The sequence below is a fragment of the Osmerus eperlanus genome, chromosome 22 (genome assembly GCF_963692335.1).
Source record: "Osmerus eperlanus chromosome 22, fOsmEpe2.1, whole genome shotgun sequence".
Lineage (NCBI taxonomy): Eukaryota > Metazoa > Chordata > Actinopteri > Osmeriformes > Osmeridae > Osmerus > Osmerus eperlanus.
The window spans coordinates 5240280-5267273 of NC_085039.1; the positions used below are offsets into that span (position 1 = coordinate 5240280).

Here is a 26994-nt window from a genome sequence, read left to right on the forward strand (position 1 = left end):
AGTGAGGATTGCCATGACTATATACAGCTTGACTACAGGTAGCTAGCGACTGCGTTGTACCTGGCTTCCTTTGCAGTGGCTTACAGTCTCGCTAAACAGAAAACCAGTGACATGGCAGGCTCGTTGGCTGGATTCAAACCTCTTAACGTTGCCCTTGTGAGGACACCAATTTATCCTAGTGAGCTATTGTCAGTGCTGGAAATTACTGTGTTCAGTTACTGTGTAAAAATATAAGCAGTTTTTCAACTGGCAAGCGGTTGTCAGATTTGGCCCAAGTTTAAACAGCTGTAATTCAGTCCCATGTTGACATGTCAAGGTGATTGTGGTCTGAAGATAATCTGTGCCAAATTTGGTGAAATTCTTGATTTTGTTGGAGGAATAGGGAAAAACCTTTTTTTTTTTTTTACGTAAAATGGCGGCCGCATCAATTCATCTGGTATCACAAGTTAACATGCGTCAGGGAATCGCCCCTTAGCGGTCAGATGACACAACCTTTTGTGGACCTCTTTGGAAGAGGGTCCCGAGCACCTTTACCAAGTTTGATGTCAATTCAGAAAATCTTTCCTGAGATATGATCTCGCTTCCTGTTTTGGCGGCTTCATCGCCAACTTTGATCAGCTTTACCGTAAAAACTGTTTTGAAAATCAAAAACCATGTGAAAACGTTTGTGATAATTGGTGCAAATTTTTGCTTATTGCAGCGCCACCTAGAGGTGAAATGGCATGACCTATTGGACCTCTTTAAAACAGGGTCCCTAGTCCTTATATCAAATTTGGTGTCAATGCAGTAAAGAGGTGCTGAGATATGACCTCACTTTTATGGTGGCTTGGTTGACGACTGATTGGCTGTTCCAGTCAAAAGGTTTAGAAAATCAAAAAAACATGTGATGTCTTTTGTGAGGAAAATCATCTGTGCCAAATTTGGTGAAGATTGGACAACTTTATAGGAGAGGTAGCGAAAAATTGTTATATTCATTCAAAATGGCGGCACATCAATTCGGCTGGTATCACAAGTTAACATGGGTCAGACACCGGATCTACTAAGATATCACAAGCCAAATGAATCACTTAAATAAGACAAACAAATCAACCGTTATTGGTCAACACACAATCCTGCCTATTGTAGTGTTACCTTGAGTTCAAATGACATTGCCTGTCTCAGACCTCTTAAGAGGGTCCTGAGTCCATACACCAAGTTTGGAGTCATTGCGTCAAAGATTGGTTAAGATATGACCTCACTTCCCTTTTTCCAGATCAGTTGCTCAATTTGATTGGCTGTAAATAACAAACGGTTGCGAAAATCAAAACGCCATGTGATGTCTTTTGTGAGGCTTGGTCTGAAGATGATCTGTGCCAAATTTGGTGAAGATTGGACAAACTTTATAGGAGAGATAGCGAAAAAACTTTAGTCATTCAATCAAAATGGCGGCCACATCAATTTGATTGGCTGTAACTAACAAACTATTTTGAAAATCAAAAATCCATATAATAACTTTTGTGAGGCTTGGTCTGAAGATCATATGTGGCAATTTTGAAGAAGATTCAACAAAAACTGTAGGAGGAGGTGCGAAAAAACGCTTTTCCTTAACATTCAAAAGGCGGAGAATCTATATAACTGGGTATGACTTCATAGCCTGCGTTGGACTCGTCTTGATCCAGGGAATACGACGATACCTCATTTTCGAAAATGAGGCATGTGGTTCAAAAGTAAATTGTGTAAACACACCTTCAAATTTGACCCATTGGTGGCGCTAGAGGGTTTGAAATGGAGACATGAAACTTGGTGAAATTGATGAGGGGACTGGACTGCACTGCTGTTCGTAGACTAGCTCCAGAGATCGTTGCTGCGTTGCTAAATGATAGCAACTCACCAGGACCCTTCACCAACTCTCCACTCATTCTCCTCGGACCATCCATTTAATTGGCTTTGACGGCCATCAGGTCTTGGCAATTCCTCATTTGCCCTCATGTCTACTTGCCCCTGCTTGTACACGATGCGGCTTATTTTCAGAAAAATACGGTATTAAAAAGGCAGAGTAATCATGTTGCAAAATCCAATATTATAAATCAAACAGTTGACGACTTACCTTAAAATACTGTACAAGGTCTCGGCAAGTGACTTTCGATCCTCCTATTTCTTTCTCCACCAAGTTATCCGGCGACAACAGAGTTGGCACAAGATTCACAAGTTCCGTCTTGAATTCACCGTCGATATCTATGAAAGGTTTAAAAAACATGTAACAAAAAATTAAAATCACCCGTTGATGTTCAACTTGCAATGGACCTGATCCTACCCCTTAGTCTGCCATCAAAGTGGGGGTTGGTGGCCACCTTCAGACCAGGGTGGGGCAGCAGGAAGCAGCTGATGTTGGAGAAGCAGGAGTGGATGTGCTTCCTCACGTTCTGCAGCTCTTCGTGCTGGTTCTGTTTGACCTAGACACACGAGACAAGAACAAAAAGTACCCCCCCCCCCCCACACACACACACACACACACACACACACACACACCATAAAAGTTAGGTCCATGTAAATAAAAAATTAAAAGTGGAGACTTGGATGCAGGATAACATCAAATGATAATTAAATTAATCACCACAACAAAAAGTATTATCAACTGGCATCAGGGGCTAGTTAGGTTGCCGATTGGCTCAATGAGTCAAGATTTCCTTTTCTACCAGACCCTTAGCACATCCCCGTGTCACATGTCACGGGACAATGACAACTCTTATTCCAAAGTCATTGTGAAGTGACTTGAGCCCAAATGTCTTGCTTCAGCCCCTAATGTGAGTGTAACAGGTGTAATGGTGTCGCTCGCCAGTAGAGCCTCCCCATCTCCTTTTCTGGGGAACCATAGACTTATATAATAGTAGACACAGCTACTTTTGTCTTCCAAGATGGCATCCCCATTCATTGCTATGAAAAGTGCTCAGTGGCACAGTGAGGCAAGCGAGAGCGCGAAATGGACCGCGCCATCTTTCCAGTTCCGGCTATTCCGGTCTAGCGTAGAACACTGGCTCGCCTTTTTCCTAGCTCCGAGACTCGTGCACGCTTGCAACTAGCTGTACACGTCATACTTTGCGACAACCAGTCACGAGCATAGGAGTCAGGTGGCTGAGTGGTTAGGGAATCGGGCTAGTAATCAGAAGGTTGCCGGTTTGATTCCCGGCCATGCAAAATGACGTTGTGTCCTTGGGCAAGGCACTTCACCCTACTTGCCTCAGGGGAATTTCCCTGTACTTACTGTAAGTCGCCCTGGATAAGAGCGTCTGCTAAATGTAAATGCATAGACTTGTATAACATACATGGCGAATAAACCGAATTCTGATTCTGATATGGTCGCGAGTGTGTGAGCTAAGGCATTGCAGTGGCAGAATGGGGTACAAGTCCGATAAGAATCAGAGACATGATGCAAACTTTACGGAAATGTATGCTGTCACTGTATAGTATTCCTTTCACTTGGTTTTTAGAAATAGGCTATAGGGCTAAATATATGGATATTCTTGATTGGAACTCACCACATATGTATTTATTTTTCTTTGTGATTTGAGTGTAGTAGTAGTCATCTTTATTGTAATTCGCTTTAACTTTACAGTAAAAAAAGAACAAAAATTTGTTTTCAATATATTCAAAATATATCATTTCCTATTGTGGTTGTCAGTTAAAGTATTAATCTTTGTCTTTGCTCCAGATAGACATGTCAACAATCTATGCTCACGCCTTAACATAGGGTGACCAGACGTCCTCTTTTACCCGGACATGTCCTCTTTTCGAGACCTAAAAAAAGCATCCGGCAGGGATTCCAAAATTGTCTGGGATTTTGCCTCGTCGGATATTTGTGTTTCTCTGGGTCTTTCACAAACTATTTCGCCCTTACAAGTTTTGGAAAGGGTATCTCCACGTTCCACCGTCTTGCGCGAGCTCTGACTGTAGAGAGAACTGTCATTTTGATCAGATAGTGCGGCATGCAATACACGACCTGCTCGTGCCCTGTTCGTATCCGCGAGCACATTTGCAGGCAACTTTTATTGACGTAAGCAAATAAATGGGGTGCTAGTTCACCCATTTCGGATTGATTTCAAACTTGCAAAAATCAGGAAAAAAAATTCTATGAAAAAGCTAGTAGTATGAGCCAGGTTTGATAATCGAACAAAAATTGGGGGAGACAGTTTTGTAAATGTGGACTGGAGTTAATAGAATAAAAACGTCCGGACGAGCTGGGTGCCTAACCGGAAATGCAATACCACCTACATCCACCGGGGCCGTTGCTTCAAGCCGAGGAGCGAGGGGTGGTGGTCTGGTGTGAACTCGACTCACAAATGCAACGATCAGCTCCCATAAACACTGGTTTAACCAGCTATGCCAACGAAAAGCTAGCTTGGGTGGGAGGTATTTATACTGAGAAGTGAGTTTCCCCACTCTAAAATGTTACTTTGGCAAAAATAAATAAACTGGTGGAAAAATACATACTTGCAACCTCTTCTCCAAGAACGTCTTCCCTCCTTCTAAGCCATAGGGATGCTCGTAGGGGTAGCTCCAGTCTCTTATAAGAAACATGAGAGTCTGATGGGAGGAAGGACATCATTGTGATTAATGACATTTGGGTCACAGATAAAGATCTGTAAATCAAAGTAATGCTATTTAACTGAGTGAATATGACCAAGGATACTCATTCTTACTGAAGGATTAGGTAGCACAAAAAAATACCTGAAATGGCTTCTCATAAATTTCTTCCATGGCAAGTCTTCCATACTCGGTGAAGAGCTGGGGAGAGACAGTCACCTTGTCAGCATGGTTGAAGACATATTATCCACGGAATTAAGGCAAACTACTACTTTGCGGTACTTGGCTTAATCATTTTGTATTCATTTTGGCTTCAAAGTTGCTGATACTTCTGAAGGTCAGGCAGTGCATTATGCATATAACGATGCCCTGGAGGGATCAAAACGACAAACAAAAGTTTAGGTCAATTGAACTGCCAGTTAATTGAATGTTTTTGTCTTTTTTATGGAATTTTAATGCCTTTCTAATTGGTTTTGCAACAACAGAAAATTATTAATAACACCATAATTTAAGATTAGATAGAATCCCTGAGGAGAGGGCATTGTTACCACAAACAAAATCCTCTTATGAATAAATACATACAATACAACTAAAGGGGTATCCCTATCAAACTTGAACAGCAATCAGCGCTCGAAATGAACTTTATTTTTATATTACAGATAATAATTTTATTTTTAAAAACACCACCACCATTGGGGCTTTTCACATCTTGCCACTAGGGTTTGAAATGTGGTCTTCTGGCTCTCCATTGTTCTTTTCATATTGTCTTTTAAGCGCTTAACATTTTTCGCGCTAGTTTGCTCTCTGTCACATGAAAACGGAACGCAGTGACAAGAAGTGATTGATGGCTAATATTAACCAATCTAAAATCTGCATTAAAAGTTAGGAATGTAAAGATTAATTGGTTATGTAATGTTGGATAAAACGGTGGACCGGTCACTGGATCAGCTCACGGCAGGCACATACTGCGCAGCAGGCTAATTAGCGAGCATTTTAAGAAGTTAAAAAAGGCTGCACCTATTGCTGTCAAATGATTAAAATATTTAATCGTGATTAATCGCATAGTTTACTTGCGATTAATCGCACGTTTTTATCTATTCTAAATGTCCCTTGATTTATTTTTGTCCAATTATTTCTCATTTGAATACTCTTATCAACATGGAAAAGTGGATCAGATTGCTTGGTGCAAATGTTTTTTTTGCACCAAGCAATCACAGATCACTTTGGCCTTGTCAATGGAACTATTTGGCAACTTTTTCAAAGTAAACTTTCCATTCAGAATCTTATTGGCATCCATTTTGCCATCTCGCGCTCGCCATCCACTCAGAACGTAACGTTTGCCTAGTACTCTTTAGCCGGCTCGCAAGCCCAAACAAGTGTGTGCGGCGTGCCTGTTGTTTTGTTTCCGGTCTAGCTAGATCCGGTGTGGTGTTGTAGTTGTAGTTTTTCTAACGTCAGTAGTTGTTGCAACAGCATGTGAAAAAAACGACAACGTTTGCTAGGCCAAAAAGAACGTTAATCGCGCGATAAAAAAATTGACGCCGTTAAAATGGGTTTGCGTTAACGCCGTTAATAACGCGTTAACCTGACAGCACTTGTTGCACCATTACGATTTTTTGCCCTAGCACAAATGCTCCCAAATATATTTAAGGTATAATAATGCCAAAGATATGGATTTCTGTATCAATACAGTGGACACAACAATGTACACTGACAACTGTGCAAACATGTCTACAATATGCCTGTGCAAAAATTATGAATAGGCAGCTATAAGTACTTAGCATTTAAACAATGACAACATCAAGTCACAATAACATTTTGGATAAAGCGGATTATCAAGTGTGGTGGTGTTGGTGGTTCCCTTGAACCAGGATACATATGCATGAATAGTACCTTTCCAGTGAGGTCACTGGTTCAGTGTTGAAAGTCCAAAGCTCACAGACAATGCAATACTGAAGATAAATCTGACACTAACCTGAAGATGTTGGAGGTCATCTTCTTGAACGTTCTGAGACAAGTTGTAAACCTGCAACACAACATCATGAATTAACCCAAATTACAACACAATACAAGATTAAAGCGCATCCGTAGAATGTTGTTGTTTGTACCTGCACAGAGCTGGTCATGGTGCTCAGAGCAAACAGCGTAGCACAATCTTTGATGGTTGACTGGCTATCAAAAGCCCCTTGTGTATCTATTAAGAGAACAGCGACCTGTGGAAAGCAAGCACGTCAACACTGCAACCACATCACCTGTCAGGGCACACCATCAATGATACATCACTGACCGTATGCATCATCTGCTATATCATCAATGGTATTGCTCTCCTTCATATGCAAAGAGATTCCTTGGTACAAGGTAGAAGCACCCAGAGGAACCCAGCCCAGGTCTTACCTCACTCCCATCAGGCTTCTCCACCACAAACACTTCGCTCCAGGCCAGGATGCCTGTGGTCTCCCTCTCACAGCCCCCCCTCCACGTGAAGCCCGTTAGAGGGTCCTCGTGGCCTCCGATCCAAGAGTGGCTCGACTGAAACAGGGAGAAGAATGCTGCTGATGCGAAGGGTGGGTCATAAACAAAGTACGTGTGCAAAGAAATTAATTAATTAATACATAAAACACTCAGGTCTGTTCTGATATCTGCAATTGATTTAGCTAGTGTTGCTGTTGTTGCTAAATTCAATAAATTCAAGGGGGCGGAGATTCAGCTCCTTCAGGCGACATGTCCCCCCAGTCTCAAGCAGAGAAGACTTGTGATTTTCTCACAATTTCACAGCCTAATTAAAATAACATATTTGCCTGTTTTTTTTTTTGGGGGGGGGGGGGTAGTTAACACATTCTTCTGTGGTGTGATGAACTTAAAAATCATTTTCAATTCCACTTTACAGGATCTTTAAGGTGACGTAAACCGAGTTTGGGGGGTTTCCAAGTTCTCATGTAGTATGGGTGCCATCTTGCTCTTATATGCTAAAGTGCTGTGTTGCCCACAAGGAAGTTTTTACACTATGCTAAACAAGTTCTAAAGCAGTCAAAATACACAAGTGTATTCCACACAAATTTTCTGTGGAGATTTGCCAACAGCCCTTTCATGTACACACTTGTTTCCAACAACGCACCTTGATCACTAATAGGCATTGTTCCTGTGTCCTGCATAGTCCGCACTACTTTGAGGGTTTCGAATCCCGCTCAGGCCAAGGAAGTCAAGTTCTATCCTCAAATGCTGCTCAGTGCGTACATGTATTCTGGAATCAAGTCCCACACCCATGTATGTCACAAAGCATAAAAGCGTCTGCTGAATGAATACATTCAATTAATACCTACATACTCATAACCTAGCTGCGAACAAGCGTCCAAGAAACACACAAGTCCCATGAAGATCCACTTCTACGTTGCGAGTCCCGACTCAATCCCCCCAACCCAGGCCCTCGTGTTGGCTAGCATACTTCAGGGGCATTTTGGATGGTTATCCCAAGATAACGCCACTGAGACCTCTCTAGGGGAGACACAAAAGCGCCCTTTATGAGGGGGAATAAAAGGCAGTGTGTTCTTGCGAAGGCGGGTCGCAGCCCAAACATTGTGACCAAAGCAAAATCCGCATTAAAAGCAAAGCTCTAATGGATTACAGTCATAGCACAGAAAAGTAATAAAGCAGTTGGCAGTAGAGATGTTTAGAGGAAAGTTTTGTAAAAACAGGTTGGCAGAGGGAAACTCATTAGTTCCTGGTAAAGAAAAAGGCATTGGTTAACTTGAAGTGATGCAGGTCTATTAGTTTCACTTTAGGTGAATGGGAAACACAGAAAACCTTCACAGATAATATATTTGGAGAAGAATTCCATAAAACCTGTAAGTACGTGCACACGGACAATTTGGCTTTGAGGATCTTTTCGAACACGACAATCATTATCCCATTATCTCAAAGCATTACATTTACATTTAGTCATTTAGCAGACGCTCTTATCCAGAGCGTACAGGGACATTCCCCTGAGGCAAGTAGGGTGAAGTGGGGACACAGGACACAACGTCAGTTGGCATGACCGGGAATCGAACTGGCAACCTTCGGATTACTAGCCCGATTCCCTCACCGCTCAGCCAACTGACTCCCGCATTAATTCACATTAGAACTGCTTTAATAAATTGACTAGATCTTCCAGATCTTGCAGACTAGATCTTCCAAACTGTATAGAAATCACTGAGAAAATCAAGTTCACCCTAGCCTACGTGTGATGCAAGTGCAATTCCCAAGGTTGCTCCTAGACACCAAAGCATGTTCTTTGCATGTTCACTCCTGGGTATTCTAGAAATTGCATAACAGATCATTAAATGCATCATGGGCGGCATCATGCATTGTTGGCTCCCGTTTCCAACTCTAAAACTCTAGAATTGTACTGATCACTTCTGCATTTCTAAATCCTACCTGGTTGTTTTGGACTCTCAAAATAGAACACTGACTGTGAACATGTTTTTAACAACAAGTAGATTTAATAAATTGATCTGGCTTTCTTGTATGGATATGAACCCACATTTTCCTCTGGTTTTCTAAGGGAGTCATCTGGTTGTACACGAAGGCTGCCACCCTCCTCCCCTCCCCAAGAATGGCTTCAGTGCGTCTGTGGGTGTGAAGGGTAAGGGAGTAAGCAGGTGTGGTTGCTCACCTTGCTCTGGCTGTACATATAGCGCAGCATGAAGTCCAACAGGAAAGACTTGCCCTTGCGGAAGGCTCCGGCCACTGACACCACCACCACGTTGAGGTCTCGGACGTGCTCCTGCAGCAGGATGCGCTCCAGCGCCACCTCGTCCAGCTCAAAATCGTGGTCATCCTCGTGAGCCACGACAATCTGGACCGGCCTGGCCACAACCGTGTCCTCTTCCTCCAGAAGCAACCCTTCCTCCTCTGCATCCTCTTCCTCCCTCCGAGGCATCATCTTGGAGCCAACATTTTCAATCCTGGGCCCACCTAGCAGATGGAAGGAGAGAAAGGTGTTGGAATGGACAAATAGCCCCTAGAGACGATGGGAAAAGACCACCATGCCTGTTGGCCAATCACCTAACCAGAAGACGTTTACCAGGATTAGCGGATTATTACACCATGTTCAGAGAAAGTCAAATCAAATTTCATTTTGTTTGTGTGGCCTTTTTTACAAGCAATGTTAGAGGGCTTCACAAGAAAGTGTATACCACATGGGCTGAGGGCCTAAATGCAGCAGCCTGGGTTTGAATCCAACCCAGTTCCAGGGTTGTTTTTTTGCCTTTCCTGTCTACATTGAACTGAACTCTCTAATAAAGCACAAACACATATTTTATATATAAAAAAAAACATTTGAAAATAAAATATTTATTTGAATAAACCTACTAGTAGGAACAATTCTGTAAGCAGTTCCCTCCTCCAGAGACAGTTAATGACACAGAGGTGCAGACCAGAGTCTTGATATATGTGAGCTGCGTGGACCATTAAAGTCACAATATGAGTTGTCAAAAGTTCCCCATGGCCCATATAACAGAACAACCACCAACTGGGAATCGTCATCTTATGATTCACGTTTTATGATTGTGATATCAGTTTTTAGATTACACTACAGTGAATAGGCTGATCTCTAGGCCACTACGATACAGGAGAAACTGCTTTCTTGGTGCAAACAAATGTCTCAGTTTCCTGTTAAAATGTGGTCAGAACAAAGCTGACAAGTTTGCTGCTTCTGAGTCGGCAAAAGCAACACTAATGTTGGTTTGAGTGGGTAGAGATGCAATGTGGAAGATGAAAAAATAAATAAAAACTCGCCTTGGCTTAATCTCTCTCACACGCAGACACAAGTCACACAGAGTTGCATGGCACAACATCAAAATCCCTCCCTATCCAAATTCCTTCATAATACAGTCTGCAGGCTTCAGTTCAATGTCCTGCCAAGGACAGCTTGCTCAGGGTTTTTCCTGGGTCAAAATGGGTCTTCGGTGCTCCCAAAAAAAACCAGGTATGTCATTTTGAGAAGTTGACCCACCAGTGCTGAAGGTAACCTGGAACACCATCACTGCTGACTTGCAGAACTCTGCACACCTCAGTCTCCTCCACCTGTAACAACATCACCTGCTCTCAGGAGGCGGAGACAGAGGGGTCGTGACCTCTACTGCCCCTCTCCTTATCTATGTATCTGGGGGGTCCATCATCTGTAACCACAGCAACCAGGTCAGCTGGGCAGAAGATACCAAGGAGATTAAAGGGCTTTGCACTATTTACCCTACAGGTAATCCTAGCAACCGTACAAGCACACTGTCTTTCTCTTTCTTTCACATACACTTTCCCTCTGCTTGCATTGAAGGATAATTGAAGCATCAAAGTATTCAGTAGGTCTTACCTCAAATAATGTTATGTTTGCAGACCCGCCACAAAACCATATTTTGGCTGCCACAGAAAGCACAACTGCTGTGTTGATACTGATTGTGTGTGCTGCCATAGGTGTGTGTGTGCAAATATAAGAAAAGTAAGTAAATGACATACCACTTTTTTTATAATACATCTTTTTTTTTACCATTTCATAAATAATGGACATGCACTGCACGAGTGATTAATTGCGATGACGGCTCCAATAGAAGTTATAGCGAGCACATAGAACTTTATTTTCTAATCAATGTATTTATTCCCAGGTGTTTTGCAATTTCCTTTTATTTTTCTTCGTGCCTACACTCTATATATATTATCATTCCAGGTTAAGAATACCAATGGAGGCTGCGTTGGAAATCGTTAAAACTTGTCAGCATTTTGAGTAGAAAGGTTCAGCTGTAGCCTACTTGAAACATACTATTGAGAACATATTTGCTGACATGCATTGCACGCGTGACAAACACAGCTTTATTTTTTAATTGCACTTTTTTTTGCCTTAGGCGCTCGGGATTTGTCATAGGCGCTCGGGAAAACGGCTTAGGCGCACGCCCAAATTTCGTCTTCGCAGGAAAAACCTTGCTTGCTGGGATGACCATAATGAGGGGTGCACAGCCACCCTCATCACATTACAGCTGATGATGACACTGCAGTTACCATTAGACCGCAGGAACCCAAATAGGCATCCCTTCGTTTCCTGAGGGACTAATACTACTGCGAGACTTGGACCCGTTTGATCAAATCAAAGCTTGACAGACATTGAGCAACTGTTCACCTAGCCCACCACTCCGAATGGAGGACAAGCTAGACTGTTGAACCATTTGCAAAAAAGGGCTAAATGCTTGGATTTTCTGAGGCAAAACACCAGCTACAGGATCTAAGCAGTGTTGTAAGGCCTTGTAAGGGCTTAATCGTACCACAGCTATCAAAGGTCTTGGCTTGGTCTTGGTACAACTCCGAGACTCCCCTATAAATAGCCAACCTTGACAGCGCCAAAGTCCGCTGAGACCTCGTCCCAGACACCTCGTCCCAACACTGGCCTGGACACAGGAGCCTGAAAACAAGTGCGCAAAGACGCTTATTGTCAGACTATCTTACTTTCCGGCCTTAAAACCTTGCTTAAAATGTCCTCCATACACACCAGACATTCAGGGTCAGAATGGACTGAAGACACCGGACAGATGAAGGTCATGGCTTAGTTAGAACATTCTCTCTCACCTCAAAAGCCCTGCAGGTTTATGATCTGGTAGAATGATGAGCTTTTTATGACTGTGGGCATATTCCTATCAGAAGCTAAGAGAAAAATGCCCTAAAAAATTCCCATAGTAGCCTACATCAGTTCTGACAGAGGCACCTAAGAATTTGCAGTGGATGCCAATGTTGCCTGCAACTGATTAATGAGACAACAGGACACACACAGAATAGGAGCTCTCTGGAGTGAGGCCCACTTGCTGCATTATTTAGAATGCCTTGCTAGTCCGTGAAAAGCAAGCGTTATCCCGCTAAACACAGGAGGGCAGTTCAAAACAACTGAACGGTTTGCGCGTGTATGTTCCCTGACGAAAGTCATATTCCAACTCTGTGGCAGTGGACATTTTCACCTCTACGCATTCCATTTTTCCATTTTGAAGGCCTAAACCTATGAAGGGGAGTCTGGTGGCTGAGCGGTTAGGGAAGCGGGCTAGTAATCAGAAGGTTGCCAGTTCGATTCCCGGCCGTGCAAAATGACGTTGTGTCCTTGGGCAAGGCACTTCACCCTACTTGCCTCGGGGGGTATGTCCCTGTACTTACTGTAAGTCGCTCTGGATAAGAGCGTCTGCTAAATGACTAAATGTAAACCACCCTACCTCCCCTTTCTCTGAAGCGTCAACAGCTGTCCAACTCAGGTCTAAGCCAACTAGGTCATAAAGCACTATATAGAAAGCTAGCAAAGCAGGAAGTCCCATCTAACGGTCTACTGTAGTTTCGAGGCGGCAGAAAATAAAGGCACACAATACCCTGAATGCAGCTGGTTGGGAACATTGTCTGCCAGAAACATAAACGTAAACATAAAACGTTCTGTTGTTTTTGAACGTCATCAGTCTGAATGTTTCAGCCCTATGCCTGGCAAGTGTGAGAGCGCCGAATTGCGTAGAGGCCAAGAGCGGTATTGCAGACAGATTTCAATTACAGCTTGCAACAGAGCATTTTTGGAGCTGTGAACTTAGTTAAAAATGTTGAATTATGAACTGAACTAGTTCATTTTAAAATTTGTGAACTACGAACTGAACTAGTTCATGTAGAAAGTGAACTTTCCCAACACTGTTTGTCATTACCTAGCATATTGATTACTTGGTAAACTGAAGCCATGTTCATTTTTAATATTTTTTGTTGTTCAATGAAAGAAAAGTTCTACTCACAAAAGAACAAAAGTTCTCTCAGCTTTCAATACCCCAAGCAGTGAACCAAAGAGGCGCCTCTGGAGACTCAAGGTAATGGCCAGATATTCTCATGGCACGAGTTGCTGAGGATTAAAGGGCAATCACACCTGTAGGTATTAATATAAGCTGGTGGTGACGAACTGAAGAATATGGAGGACCAAACTTGCCATATTTAGAAATGAATCCACATTAATGCATACAAACAGAAATACATAAAATGAATACAAGCATCTATTAAAACTTGGGCTGCAACAACGAATCGATAAAATCGATAACATTCGATTATTAAAAGACAGGGCTCGACAATAACGATGGCCCGGGGCCAGTAAAAAGTAATGTCGGGACAGTTAAACTAGCAACTCACTGTCCCGATCGGGCCACTGCAAAGCATTCATTAAAAAAAAAAAAAAAAAAAGCATTTTAAAACTTTTTTTTTTTTTTACAACTGTCGCGAGACAATAAAGTGAAGGAGAGCTACGAGCTCAAACGGAAGTGACTTTTTTAATGTAACTAAGATGCACTGTCGTCTGTCGTATGTTCCCGTCTAAAGCAGACAAAAGTGGATCTTTTTACACAGGCACCGACAATTTTCAAAAACAATCCCTGACCAGCCATGCTAATAGCAGACAGCACCCGCTTGGCTGTCACGCAAACCAGGTGCTGTCACGCTTGGCTGTCACGCACCCGCTTGGCTGTCACGCTGGACAATCCATCTTCCAGGCCGTTGACCATGCTCGTCAGGAATTTAAATGCAGATGCCCATCGTGTTATTGCACGACTTATAACAACGGCATATCACGTAATTAAGACGGGCCAGCCGTTCCCCCAGGCTATAGAACTGCAGCAGAAGAATGGTGTCGACTTGGGTACTCAGTATCATACTGATGAAATGTTATGGAAGCTTTTATATATTAGCATTGAGAGACCAGAGGTTTCAGTTTCAGCCTGACAGTTGTGCAGAGATGGCTGTCAGCAGGGAAGAGAGCACGTCATGTTTGAGGTTAAAAGTCAATTGTTTTGCTGACTATTACCTTTTAATTTTTTATCACTAGAAATGTGATTTCATTTTTGTTCTTTTTATATCCAGGTTGTGTTTAATACATGTTTAAACATGTTAACAGAATAACATAACTTATAAGTCTTTGGTTTTGTTGTAACAATGCTAAATTACAACTTTTGGAGGGGGGGGGGGGGCAACATTTTTTACGTTGAGCCCTGAAAGAGTGGGCAACGAATTTCATTATCGATTCGTTGTGTCGCACGATTATTACGCCACTCAATAAGTCGGAGATCTTTGAGTATAAAAGAAAAAAAGTTGAGTTGAGCGCAGAGCAGAGTGGAGGTAGAGGAAAGATGATTGAGAGACGTTGTTGAGTAACGTTGTTCTGAAACACATGGCAGAGGCAGAGAAATCTACAGTGGCCCTGAAGTGCAAATCACACCCACTAACATGAGTGCATCCCCAAAATGAAAACACTCCCCCCAAATGAGTCAACTCCCCCCAAATAGGATGACTAGCTCACCTCCCCCCAAATAGGATGACTAGCTCACCTCCCCCCAATACAAAGACATGCTCCCCCAAATAGGAAACAACATTACATTAACTAAAAAACACATTACATTAACTCAAACGGAAAGGGTTGGTACTACACTTCGTCGCTGAATGGATGCAGTAACAAGAAATGAGAAATTGATCGACAGAAGTACAAAATGCAATAGCCTGACCGACTTACGTGAAGGGAAAACCCTGGGGATACAGCTAGGGCTGGAACACACCTTAGTGCTGCAAAAACAGCAACAGCAGTGGCACAATACTTCCCTGGCTGAAATCGATATCCATTCAGATGCCATTAATACTGTGGCAAGATGAGGCAGAGGACATGACCATCTTGATTTCGCAAGAACTGAAAGATAAGTACTGTTGCATGCAGTACAGAATTGGGACACGCATTTGTCACAAGATTTCACCATGAACTTTAACCCCCTTGCTCATACAGTTGTCAACAGTTAGTAGCTCAAAATCTTTATATTCTTGAGAAAAAAATAGTACAACACTTTTTTCGTTTGAGATACCAAAAAAACTAAAAACAAAACGTGGAGCTGACCAAATACAAGCATACTGTCAGAGGGCTACCACAGCTCTGCTGTTGTTACTTTGTCATGTCTGTAGGCCAGTTCATGTGATCCATGTTCCATTATGCTGAGGATTGTGGGTCAGTATAGCCAGAAAAGCATGCTGGCTTGCAAACAGCCAAATGCACCCGGATGCATTAGGACATCCTTAAATCTTTGGCATACTGCATTTGCCATTCTAAATATCTATCTGGCGTTGTGTTGTCACAAAAAACGGTAGTCCGATATCAAGTCGGTACTCAAACAAAACAAAAAATGGTACGATACCAGAATTTCTTAGGTACCGGGTTGCAGAGTCAGACAATCAGTGTTGCCCAAAAAATATCTCCAGAAGTTGCTAGTGGCTCTCTGAAAAGTCACTAAACACAGCTAGATTTGTCATCTCCATTGAAAAGCAAAACGTCGCTAAATCTAGCGTCAGTCGTTAAATTGGCAACACTAGACAAGAAGCTAACGCTGCAGGGGTCAGCTAATGCTAAAAGTTGGCGACAAGAAAAGTAGACAGCCACGTTGGAAATACTTACACACACACTTAGGTGTGATGCAGATGTGATGCAGATGACAATCGTCAATCACCAGAAACCAATTAGCAAACATCACTGTTCATGTCCTTTATGGTTTGCAGCATACTACAAATGCGAAACCTAACCAGAATCAGAATTCTTTTTAATGGCCAAGTATATTTACATATACAGGAAATTATCTTGGTGATTGGTGCATAGGACATAAAACACATAACATAACAAAATAGCAAAAACAAGAATGAAAGACAAATGATTTACAAGATAGAATATTAAATAATAAATAATTTGGGCATGTGCAGGGCTAAGATGCAGTGAATTGGAAATGGCAAACCCAGAGTCAGTGTGATGCAGGGGGCTTGTTTGTGAGCACCACTGCCGTGGGGAAAAAACTGTTCAGGTGGCGCAAGGTTTTGGTCTTTATAGCCCGGAACCTTCTGCCAGATGGGAGTCTCTGAAATAGGCGGTGACCGGGATGGGAAGGATCAGTGATGATCTTGCATGCTCTCTTGCTGGTCCTGGAGTGGAACAGGTCTAGGAGAGACGGCAGGTCGCAGCCGATGACCTTCTCGGCTGACCGAATGATCCGCTGCAGTCTGCCTTTGTCCTTTGCAGTAGAGGCAGCGAACCAAATGGTAATTGATGAGGTGAGGATTGACTCAATGATGGCTGTGTAGAACTCGACCATCACTTTCTGCGGCATGTTGAATTTTTTTAGCTCCCGAAGGAAGAACATCCTTTGCTGGGCCTTCTTGATTGTGGAGGTGATGTTCCCCGCCCACCTTGGGTCCTGTGCCATAATTGTTCCCAGGAATCTGAAAGACTCCACAGTGTTAACTGGGGAGTCACACATGAGGGGGATGGTCGGGGCTGGGCTCCTCCTGAAGTCTGCTACCATCTCTACTGTTTTACAGGCGTTCAGCTCCAGGTGATTCTGGCTGCAACAGAAAGCCAGGCTGTCAACTTACTTTCTGTAGGCTGCCTCGTCCCCATTGGAGATTAGTCCAATGAGGGTTGTGTCATCCGCAAATTTAACGAGTTTGACAGAGGGGTGGCTGGAGGTGCAGTTGTTGGTGTAGAGGGAGAAGAGTAAAGGAGAGAGCACACAGCCTTGTGGGGCTCCAGTGCTGATGGTCCGGGGCTCCGTGACAAGCTTGCCCAGCCTCACACGCTGCTTCCTGTCTCACAGGAAGTCAGTGATCCACCTGCAGGTGGGCTCAGGCACGCTCAGCTGTGTTAGCTTGTCTTGGAGGAGAGCTCGGGCAATGGTGTTGAATGCGGAGCTGAAATCCACAAACAGGATCCTGGCGTAGGTGCCGGGGGAATCAAGGTGCTGGAGGATGAAGTGGAATCCCATGTTAATTGCGTCATCAACATGGGACTCCACTTCATCCTCCAGCACCTTGATTCCCCGGCAGACCTGTTGGCTCTGTAGGCAAACTGCAGTGGGTCGAGGAGGTGGTTGGTGATGGCCTTGAGGTGGGTCAGCACGAGGCGCTCAAAGGTTTTCATCACTACAGAGGTCAGGGCGACTGGTCTATAATCATTAAGGCCTGTGATCCTCTGCTTTTTGGGAACGGGGATGATGGTGGAGGTTTTAAAGCAGGCAGGGACCACGCATTCAGCCAGTGAGGTGTTAAAGATGTCCGTGAACACTGGAGACAGCTGGTCCGCACAGTACCTTACTGTGGAGGGAGAGACAGCATCTGGTCCAGCTGCTTTGCAGGGGTTCTGTTTTTTTAACCCTTGTGTTCTCTTCGGGTCATTCTGACCCATCAGTCATTGTGACCCACCGTCGTATTTCGACAACTTTACTGCATACAAAAACAAAGTGAAGCATTTTCTTTTAACTGTTGGGCTGTCTCAGACCCTTCACATTGCGAAGGTTAAAAGATAATTCTTTTTATTTGTTTTTGTATTGGGTAAAATTGGGTAAACACAACGATGGTTCGTTATGAACCTTTGGGTCATGTGACCCGAAGGCAGCACAAGGGTTAAGAGCTTGTTGACATCCCTCTCCTGAATGGAGAGAGGTGCGATGGGGGGGAAGAAGCTCTTAAAAAAACATACTAGGGCATACAAAAGAAGAGGGCAAAACAGGGTTAACATTTTTACAGAGGCAAAAAAAAATATTTTGGAGTTTGAGATATTTACTGCTTGTAGCACAACCAACATTTTAAAATTCCCATGAAGCATGTTGAATCCACTCTTTCAAACTCAAACTCGCTCTGCACGACTACTGGGTACTGTGACAACAGTACTCTGGCATACTAAATAGTATGGTAGTCTGGGTATTGGATGCACAAATTTGGCTCCAAATTGTCGTCAGGGGAAGCAGAAACATGCATCTAGCTTGGCTGAGTACTCTAACCAAGTTCGAGAGCAACTGGTTGAATGCCCGAAGACCTTGGCTGAAAATGCACATGAGGTACGTTTGCAGAACCGGCTGCATTGGAGTGCTGTCATTCAAACAATGCTCGCCTTCACCCACAGTTAAACTTGGAACTTTGCGTTAAACACTGATGTGTAAATACACTGCTTTCTAGAGGTGGGATGTCATCACTTTGCTGTAACAATCGAAAATGCATTGAGAGAGATGTAGTTTATGGTAAATGCATGCTGTAAAGCAGCGTAAATTTATTTCAATACACCATTTAAAAATCCCATGAGATGCTGTTTTTGGATGCTTTGATATAGGCCTTAGTGGTCCCGTAATACTGTATCTGAAGTCTCTTTCCCGAAATTCAGCCTTGGTGCAGAATTACAGGCACTACGAGCAGTCCCACAATGAGCTTTCCTCAGGACGCGCTGTTTCTCTGTTGGTAGCTTTAAATGCTGTGAGGAAGAAAGAGGCGGGGCTAACTGCCATGCTTCGGTCGTTTGCAACATAGATATAGAGCAGAGCCTGTTTAAAGGCCATATGGCAGGTTAAACACTACTGTTGATTAATGGGTACATGAAGCACTCAAGATATATCATTTAAAATATCTCCAAATGGTGTCTCCAAATGGTGTTAGCATTAGCATATTAGCACAAATCGACGATGACGTCACGTTGGGGAGTCGTGGAGGAGAGAAGCCTCAGCCTAGTACTAGAACTATGGCGACTGACTGGGATGAAGAAGAGGTGGCAAAAACCACTAATGAGTATGATGGCCCGCAGCCATATAATTTCGAACCAAGTAGACATGAGGTCAAATGAGGAATTGCCGAGAATGGCCGTCAAAGCCAATTAAATGGATGGTCCGAGGAGAATGAGTGGAGAGTTGGTGAAGTGTCCTGGTGAGTTGCTATCATTTAGCAACGCAGCAACGATCTCTGGAGCTAGTCTACGAACAGCAGTGCACATATACATTTTTTGTTTTTACTGTCAGTGAATAGCACCGAGTGAAAGTCAACGTTTTCTTTACATATATTGACAGTGATCATTCAGGGCCTGACATTACATTTTTGAGGCACTTGTCCTTTGGACAAGTAGCCCTACATTTACGTTTCACTTTTCCATGCACAAAAGTCACGTCCGGGTAAAGATTGTGCCTTTGACCAACAAAGATGAGCTGTAATATTATACAAATGATAACAATTGAGGTGTTATAAAAAAATATATATTTGTTACATTAAACATTTACACAATTTCTGCAGAATGAAACACTTTCTGTTATGTACTGTATTGCAGCTTCGTCCCAATTTAATGCTCAACACTTTAACGGGGGCTTATTACTTGAAAGAGGAATTACTGTGTCTTCTCAGTTACACTATCAGGGCTTGGAAATACTTTGACTTGCAAAAGTTGGCAAATGGCTAATAGAAATAACATTTCATAATAATTTCAGTCAATCAAACAGCTGCAAGACCCAGTGAAATGTTATATACAGCTAGCAAACTAACATTAGCTAGCATCGCTAACAACATTGGCTAACTCAACTTCGGTAGGCTATCCTCAGTATTTGCAAGCTGGCCAGTGCTACTAAAAGCCAGTGCTTTTTTATTTTGTTTGAGTTTAAACTTGTCCAGTGGGGCAGGTACCTTTCTCTGCCCTACAAAAAAATCCACTTGTCCCAGACAATCATGTCGTTAGCTGTAGTTCAGATAAGTAGACTAGTACTACCGGTAACTAGATCTAGAAAGAAGACATCATGCTAGCTATGGGCTAGCTATGGGCTAACTTGCCAGTCCCACCTAGAAATCCCCCCAAAATCATCCATAATTAAATATTTTCCCCGACGTTGTAAACACATTTCCGATTAGATGTCCCATGTTTTGATGGTACTAGCAGAGACCATATTAGACATTCTCTGGTACTAGCCTATTGTTTATTTCTAATCGATTTCAATGGTCTCTAAACGGGCTTTGGTCGGTCGTCTCCCCAACGTGACGTCATGCAATGCATTGTGGGGGAAAGAAGAATCATTGCAAAAAGTAGTTACTTTTTGGTATTATATTCCGTTTTGTGACACCGAACAACATCAAATACAATGGATAAGTTTAAATGTTTATTACCAACAAGCAAATAGCGCAAATTCGTTGGAAAAATAAAATAAATATGGCCTTTAAGGAGAGCCTTGCCACTCCCTATTAAGCCCCATTGTACCGAATTTGGCTGCAGTTCCACCAGAGTTCCACTGGGGGTGGAATCGCGAGCGAGTGCATGTTGAATGGGAGTCTATGGAGCTAAACGTCTTTGTCTCTTTCGCCTGATTGTCGTTGAGAAATCTACGATTAGATTGTAGTTTTTGCATGTTCAACATGGATTATAGGTCGAAAGTTGAATGAACGAGTACTTATGTCCTTTTGATTTCTTACAGGGTGAGTCGTTGTTGCCCATAACACGCTAGCATTCTGCTAATGAATGCTGATTGGTTAGTGAAGGACTGATACGACCAGAGCTTGATGGCATCCGAAGCGGAATCAGAATGTCAGAGCATTAGCAACAACATTAGCAAGCCAAAACTCTTTCTAGCATGTGTATTGACAGGGAGAGCCTAAGCCGTCAGCTGTGTTGTCGATGCCTTGAGAGAAAAAAGGAAGTGACCAGAGCCAGGGTTTTTCCTGCATAGAGAAAATGTTGGCGCGCGCCAACGCCGTTTTCCAGAGCGCCAATGACAAATCCCGAGCGCCAAAGGCAAAAAAAAGTCTGAGAAAAAAAAAAAAAAAAAAGCTGTGTTCATCACGCGTGCAATGCATGTCAGCGAATATGTTCCCCATAGTATGTTTCAAGTAGGCTACAGCCGAACCCTCGTTCTGTTTTGATCAATAGTAATCGAGTTGATAAGCGTGTCTTCTTGTCTGATCAATACGCAACTTTGAGGTGCGCGAATGGACAGAGCGGCCAGTAAACTGTCGTTCCGCTGCGAGGGCCAGCCCGACGTGCACGAATACACCTGTACAAATGCAAATGAAATTTCCACTCAAAATGCTGACAAAAGTTTGATTTACGATTTCCAACGCAGCCTCCATTGGTATTCTTAACCTGGAATGATAATATATAGTGCAGTGTTTCCTCTATGGCTATATTTCTGCCGCCACGGTATCAGAAATCAGGCTGTACAACATTTTAGGCAGTCTGAGAGCAGTGATTGTTAGAGTGCTTGTCGGAGAATTGCACGGACACGCGCTTCACACCGCAGTTGATATTGCGTGTTAAGCCTGTTATTGTATAAGTCTATAGTTCTTGCAAATTTAAATCAAGTTAACTGGTGATTTTCGTTGTTTGTATTCTTCCCCTGCTAGCTAATTTGTCTGTTGATTCGATAGTGATTGCTGCCCATGCTCAGGTTTGTATTTTAGGTGCAGTATTATGCTGAAGTAGTTTTAATTAATAAAAAGTGGGTTTATTGTTATTATTTGCTACAGAATGCTTAGCCTATCAAGATCAAATGAAGCAGGCAGTGTACATGCTTCAGAGTGGCCTACCTTAATCGATAGGCTAGGCTACTACTGACCATTTACAATAAGTTGTTACGTCAATTATTAATTGGCAGTATTTATGCCATTTAGAGCATACTTTATGAGTGTAAGGTGTCTTTAAGTAGCCTAACTATTGCTTTAGGGGAAATAGGACGAAAATATGTGCAATATTAGCTATTAGACTATTACAGGGGGGGGGGGGGTGCAAAACACCTGGGAATAAATACATTGATTAGAAAAAAGAATACATATATACACACATATATATATTTTTGGAGCACCGAAGACCCATTTTGACCCAGGTAAAACCCTGCAGAGCTTGCCGTAAAGCAGTAGCTCTGGTCGTATGATGTGTATGACGTCAATGACATTTTCAAAGGCTTTATAGAACAGAAAGGCAACTTAAAAAAAATCCAACAGCCAGCAGTGTGTATTTTTTTTGCCTCCCCTTTCGAATTCAGAATTAAAATTACTACACAAAAAATTATATCCTGAGAAAAGTGGATTTTGAGGGGTATAGCTCCATAGACCTCCATTCTACACTCGCTCGTTAGCAGCCTAACATGGAGCTGCAACCAGTTCAGAACCCGGAAGTTTCCCGAGAGTGGAAGTTTATTCCACTCCCTATATTAGACATTCTCTGATGAAGGCCTTTATCTATGGTTTGCAAGCCATGATGTCTCGAGGAAAAACCAATGTCGCGCTCGCACGGTCGTAGCTCGTTTTTCTATTGGTGGGCCAAATTCTCTGTGCAGGAAAAGCAGAGAAATGGGAGGTAACCTTCCCTATTGTGACGTCACAATTGGGGATTTTCAAAACCGAGCGTCTGAGCTCTCATTTTCTAAAAGGCGGAGAAGAATACCCAGGACTTGGTTTACACCTATTGAAATTTCTAGCCACTGGGGGACCAAAGGTAGCCTGGTCCTAACCAGACCCTCGTACATTTGATTTGTACAGAGGGTCTGGGATTGCTCCATTGACAAGCGCTAACTTCCTTGAAGGCGGGTACTCTGTTGAAGTTAAAAACTATTGGATCTGCTCAGAGCCACTCTGACCTGCCATAACCAATCGCTAGCGTTCGCCTTAGCCAACTCCTTCACCAATACTGTAACAGAGCTAGCTGCCGTAGCTGGAAAATCAAACTTTTCCAGAACCCCGTGGGGAGGAGGGCCACAACATCATGGCCACCAACAAAACTCAGCAAGGATTGTTCTTGCTCCGGCTTTAACTTATGGATATTCGGCAGCGTTGCCACAACATACCGAATAGCTTCGATCGCATCTTTCTCCACCGCCATTACTGAACTACAACTCAAACTAATGCACGACATCAACGTCATTGTTCTCAGCCACTCCCTCTGTTCGCTGATTGGACCTACAAAAAAAATTGTTTCTGAAAACCCACTAATACACCGAAATCCCAGACCTAGTACAGAAGCAAAATCCAAATTGAGCGGAAGTACGTAGGAGGGCAGAGCCAGGCTAGACCAAAGGCAGGCTAGGGGAACTCATATTAATGTTAAATAACCTCCTAAAGTGAAGTTTTCATGTCATGGGACCTTTAAGCTCCCGCAGGCCACATAAAATGATGTGGCGGGCCTTGAGTTTGACACGTGCTTAGCACACCTGGAACACTAGTGTGCTGGATTTACTGATTGGCACTCGACCAATGACCCTGCCATTACATTTAGTCATTTAGGAGACGCTCTTATCCAGAGCGACTTACAGTAAGTACAGGGACATTCCCCCGAGGCAAGTAGGGTGAAGTGCCTTGCCCAAGGACACAACGTCATTTTACACGGCTGGGAATCGAACCAGCGACCTTCTGATTACTAGCACGATTCTCTAACCACTCAGCCACCTGACTCCCCAGTTGACAGTTGACAGTACAACTCAATCCTGTTGACAGTCGACAGTACAAGCTTAAAAGCCTCCAGCATTCGCATTAGCTGAGAGGGTTAAAGTGCAAGAATGCTTAGGCCTGTTATACCGGAGGATAAGGAGATTGGTTAATTTGCCGTTTCCAGCCAATAGAGGCTAGAAAGAGGCCAAAGGTCATCATGCAAACATGTTAATGTACCATTTAACTCTGTCTCTGTTTAATCTCACAAAACTGGCCTGGATCGGTCTCCCCAGACCTTGAAAAAAAAAACAAATGAGGAAAACAGGGAATGACTTCCCCAAGCCATTTGAAACTAAAACAACCCAATTAAGATGTCCAAAGATGTAACTGAGGGTCAATGTTCAAAACATTCCCCACATGATACCGAGTAAAGGAATACTGGGCTCGGTTACACAGCTGTTGGAAGTAAGCAACAACAACAGGGGTGGGGGGGTTAGTGAACATTTGCATTGATTTACTTGATTGACAGCTGACTATGTCAAGAACATTCATTTGAATTTTTGCATTTATGACAAACTATTCCAAATGAGAAACGCCAAAGGCAGATAAATGCCAACAGGCAAATAACCAAACGTGCTTAGTGATAATATTGTTGATAATAATTCATTTAGGATCCCACAACGGTAGCTAGCGCCAAGTTGTCGCTGAGCAGCGGTGCAGAGGGTTAAGTCATGATGATTGAAGACGTGAGCATTTCAAGAATGCAAAGCATTCTACAATATTGTTGATTAGCTCTAACCGGCACAATGACTAGCTAGCTAGCTGGCAATCCGTCTAAGGCGTTGTGCAAGTTTGAATGTCGACTGGGCTAGCTTTCTGGCTATCCTTCAGCTATGTTGCTACCCAAATCGATTCCTTCATTATCCATGCTCATGAACATTAGCTAAACATAAGAACATTTCTGCTAAGAACATTAAGCTAGCTCAAGCTAAAATTGGCACCAAAAGGACTATCGAACCTGGATGTATTGTTAACTAGCAGCATATATGATAATCAGTTATCTAGCTAGCCTAGCTAGCTATTGTAGTACAATAGCTAGGCTAGCTAGACAGAGACAGAATGGCATTCATCGTTGACCGCTACTTGATAAACGAGCAGGCAGTTGATACATCCCCAAAAATTGTTGTGCTCTGTTAGTAGCGTTCCTTGTACCAAATGTGAAATATTAGCTAGCTACGTTGCTACAGTATCACTAAACAGGCGGAGTTATCCATCAAACATTCAGAAGAAAAGAATAAGAAAGCACGACGTTAGCTTCCTAGCTTAGTGTGTGTACAGTAATATTATTTAAATGGTTAGACTACTGCCACCCATAACGTTGGCTTGTGTCTGGTGAGTAACGTTTTAGTGGATTGACATAGTTACTAGTATCTAGTGATGCCAGAGAGGATATAAATATTAGAGGAAACTCTTCCACACAATCAACATAGTATCACACCCAGTGTGCTAACATATTTCATATTTTGACCCTCACTGATGCGAGTCCGAGTAATGAGGTGGGCAGGATAGTCTGCACTTGCATTTCGGTAGCCTGGCTGTACGCTATTGCTCAGCCAGTAGTATATAACACATGTTTCTAGCGTCTCTCATCCCATATAACAACCACATTTTGACAACATCATCGTTACTGACCCTCAATAATAAAGAATGGGTCACCTTCGTCGAAGATGCTGTTTTTGCAATTTTGCTGAGAGTGATTCCGATGCTTCAACCTGCTCTCCTCCGCCATCTTCTTGACCCGTTCAAAATAATAAAATTCAGCTGACGTAAAAAACCCAGATTCCCGACTTGCCTCTTTATCAAGTTCAAACGACCGTGGGTTTCTGCCGGGTCCTAAATTTGGTTTGCGGATTCAGGGATTACTGAAACGTTCCAAACAATAAGTCTAAAGCATGTTTTGAAAATAATGTTTCCTCAAATTAGGCCAAACACATGTGCTCATAAAAGTCTAGCTTGGTCATTTACATTTTACAATATGTTAAACTTTTACCAGAAACTGTGCCCAATTGTAATTTCATTGTTTGCACTGAATATTTTTGTAAACTATGCTTTAATATGTTAAAGTATAGAATTAGAAGAAATTAGAAGCCTTGTACATTATTAAATACATGTATTTAATATTAAGCTGTATAGGTTATTTGGGAATACTTTCAGTTTGGTTTGCTAGGGTTAGGGTCCTAACGCAATCCTAAATATTGCTTGGCCTGGTGTTAAGGGTTTGATTTCCTCAGTTACTTACAAAGTCCTGTACACCAACAGATAACTTAAACATAAATACATACTCTCAATTCTTAATTTGTGAAGCATAGATGTGGGAACCCATGTGACGTCAAGCAAACGTTCATTTGTCACAGCAATTTATGAACCATGAAGGGAACATTTAATATTGACCAGAGAACAGAGGGGTCACTGTCATTTGGAATATCCAGAGAACAGTGAACTGACACAGTAAGTTTGATGTTTTAACCTACCGTACAAATACTTTATCCGTTGTATTCCAATTTCAGCTGGGGATTCATTTTTTTTCATTCGCCTTTCAACAACAAAAATGTATTCTCACAAAGTGGTATTTGCCTTCTGTAATGGGCTAATGGGGACACCACAGCTCACCAGAGTTTGTCCAGTGGAATGATCCCACATCCAGCATCCCACCAATAAATAAACAGCATTAAGTCTTATCAATAAACACATTACTCTATCCATGGAGCACATGGCCATTATATATTTCACATGACATGTTTTAGATACCTTTAGCGCCCTCTGGTTGACCTTTGCAGATGTCAGTTCCCAGGCTGGGAAAAAACACATAACACCCTGCTTAGAGAGAATCGGGGTGTTTTCACAGCCCTTTCTGTGCGGAGAATACATAATGGCTGCCGTTTGAACTGGTGCTGACTCAGCGCTCGTGTTTTCCTGCACTGGCCTGGGGGTTCGGGATGGCCTGCACCATGTGTGCTATACATGACATGGGCAAGTGTGAGTTTTAGTCAAAGTGAGAAATGTCAAAAGGCCCCAAGTGGAAACACGCAAAGACATGCCCACCAAATAGACTCTTTCACACACACACACAAAAAACACAGACACAAACGAGGCTCCATCAGTGAGGCATTAGACAGCATTAAGAGTTGAATTGAAAGTATACTCATAGGACAGCACAACTACACCTGAGGGATCCTTTGAAAA

General features: G+C 42.7%; 1 protein-coding gene across 3 annotated transcripts in view; it reads right to left on the reverse strand.

Moving 5' to 3' along the window:
* Nucleotides 1–25584, reverse strand: part of LOC134008647 (atlastin-2-like) — a 29870-nt gene extending 4286 nt beyond the window's left edge. For all 3 annotated transcript variants that reach the window (XM_062448130.1, XM_062448129.1, XM_062448128.1), the window contains exons 1-9: nt 25468–25584; nt 9212–9513; nt 6955–7089; nt 6669–6773; nt 6536–6586; nt 4705–4761; nt 4468–4560; nt 2294–2432; nt 2087–2214 (exon numbers count right to left, since the gene is read on the reverse strand). In XM_062448130.1, the coding sequence (XP_062304114.1) occupies nt 2087–2214; nt 2294–2432; nt 4468–4560; nt 4705–4761; nt 6536–6586; nt 6669–6773; nt 6955–7089; nt 9212–9513; nt 25468–25540 (1083 nt within the window). In that variant the 5' untranslated portion in view covers nt 25541–25584. The remainder of the gene's footprint in view (nt 1–2086; nt 2215–2293; nt 2433–4467; nt 4561–4704; nt 4762–6535; nt 6587–6668; nt 6774–6954; nt 7090–9211; nt 9514–25467) is intronic.
* Between the last annotated feature and the right edge of the window lie 1410 nt (nt 25585–26994).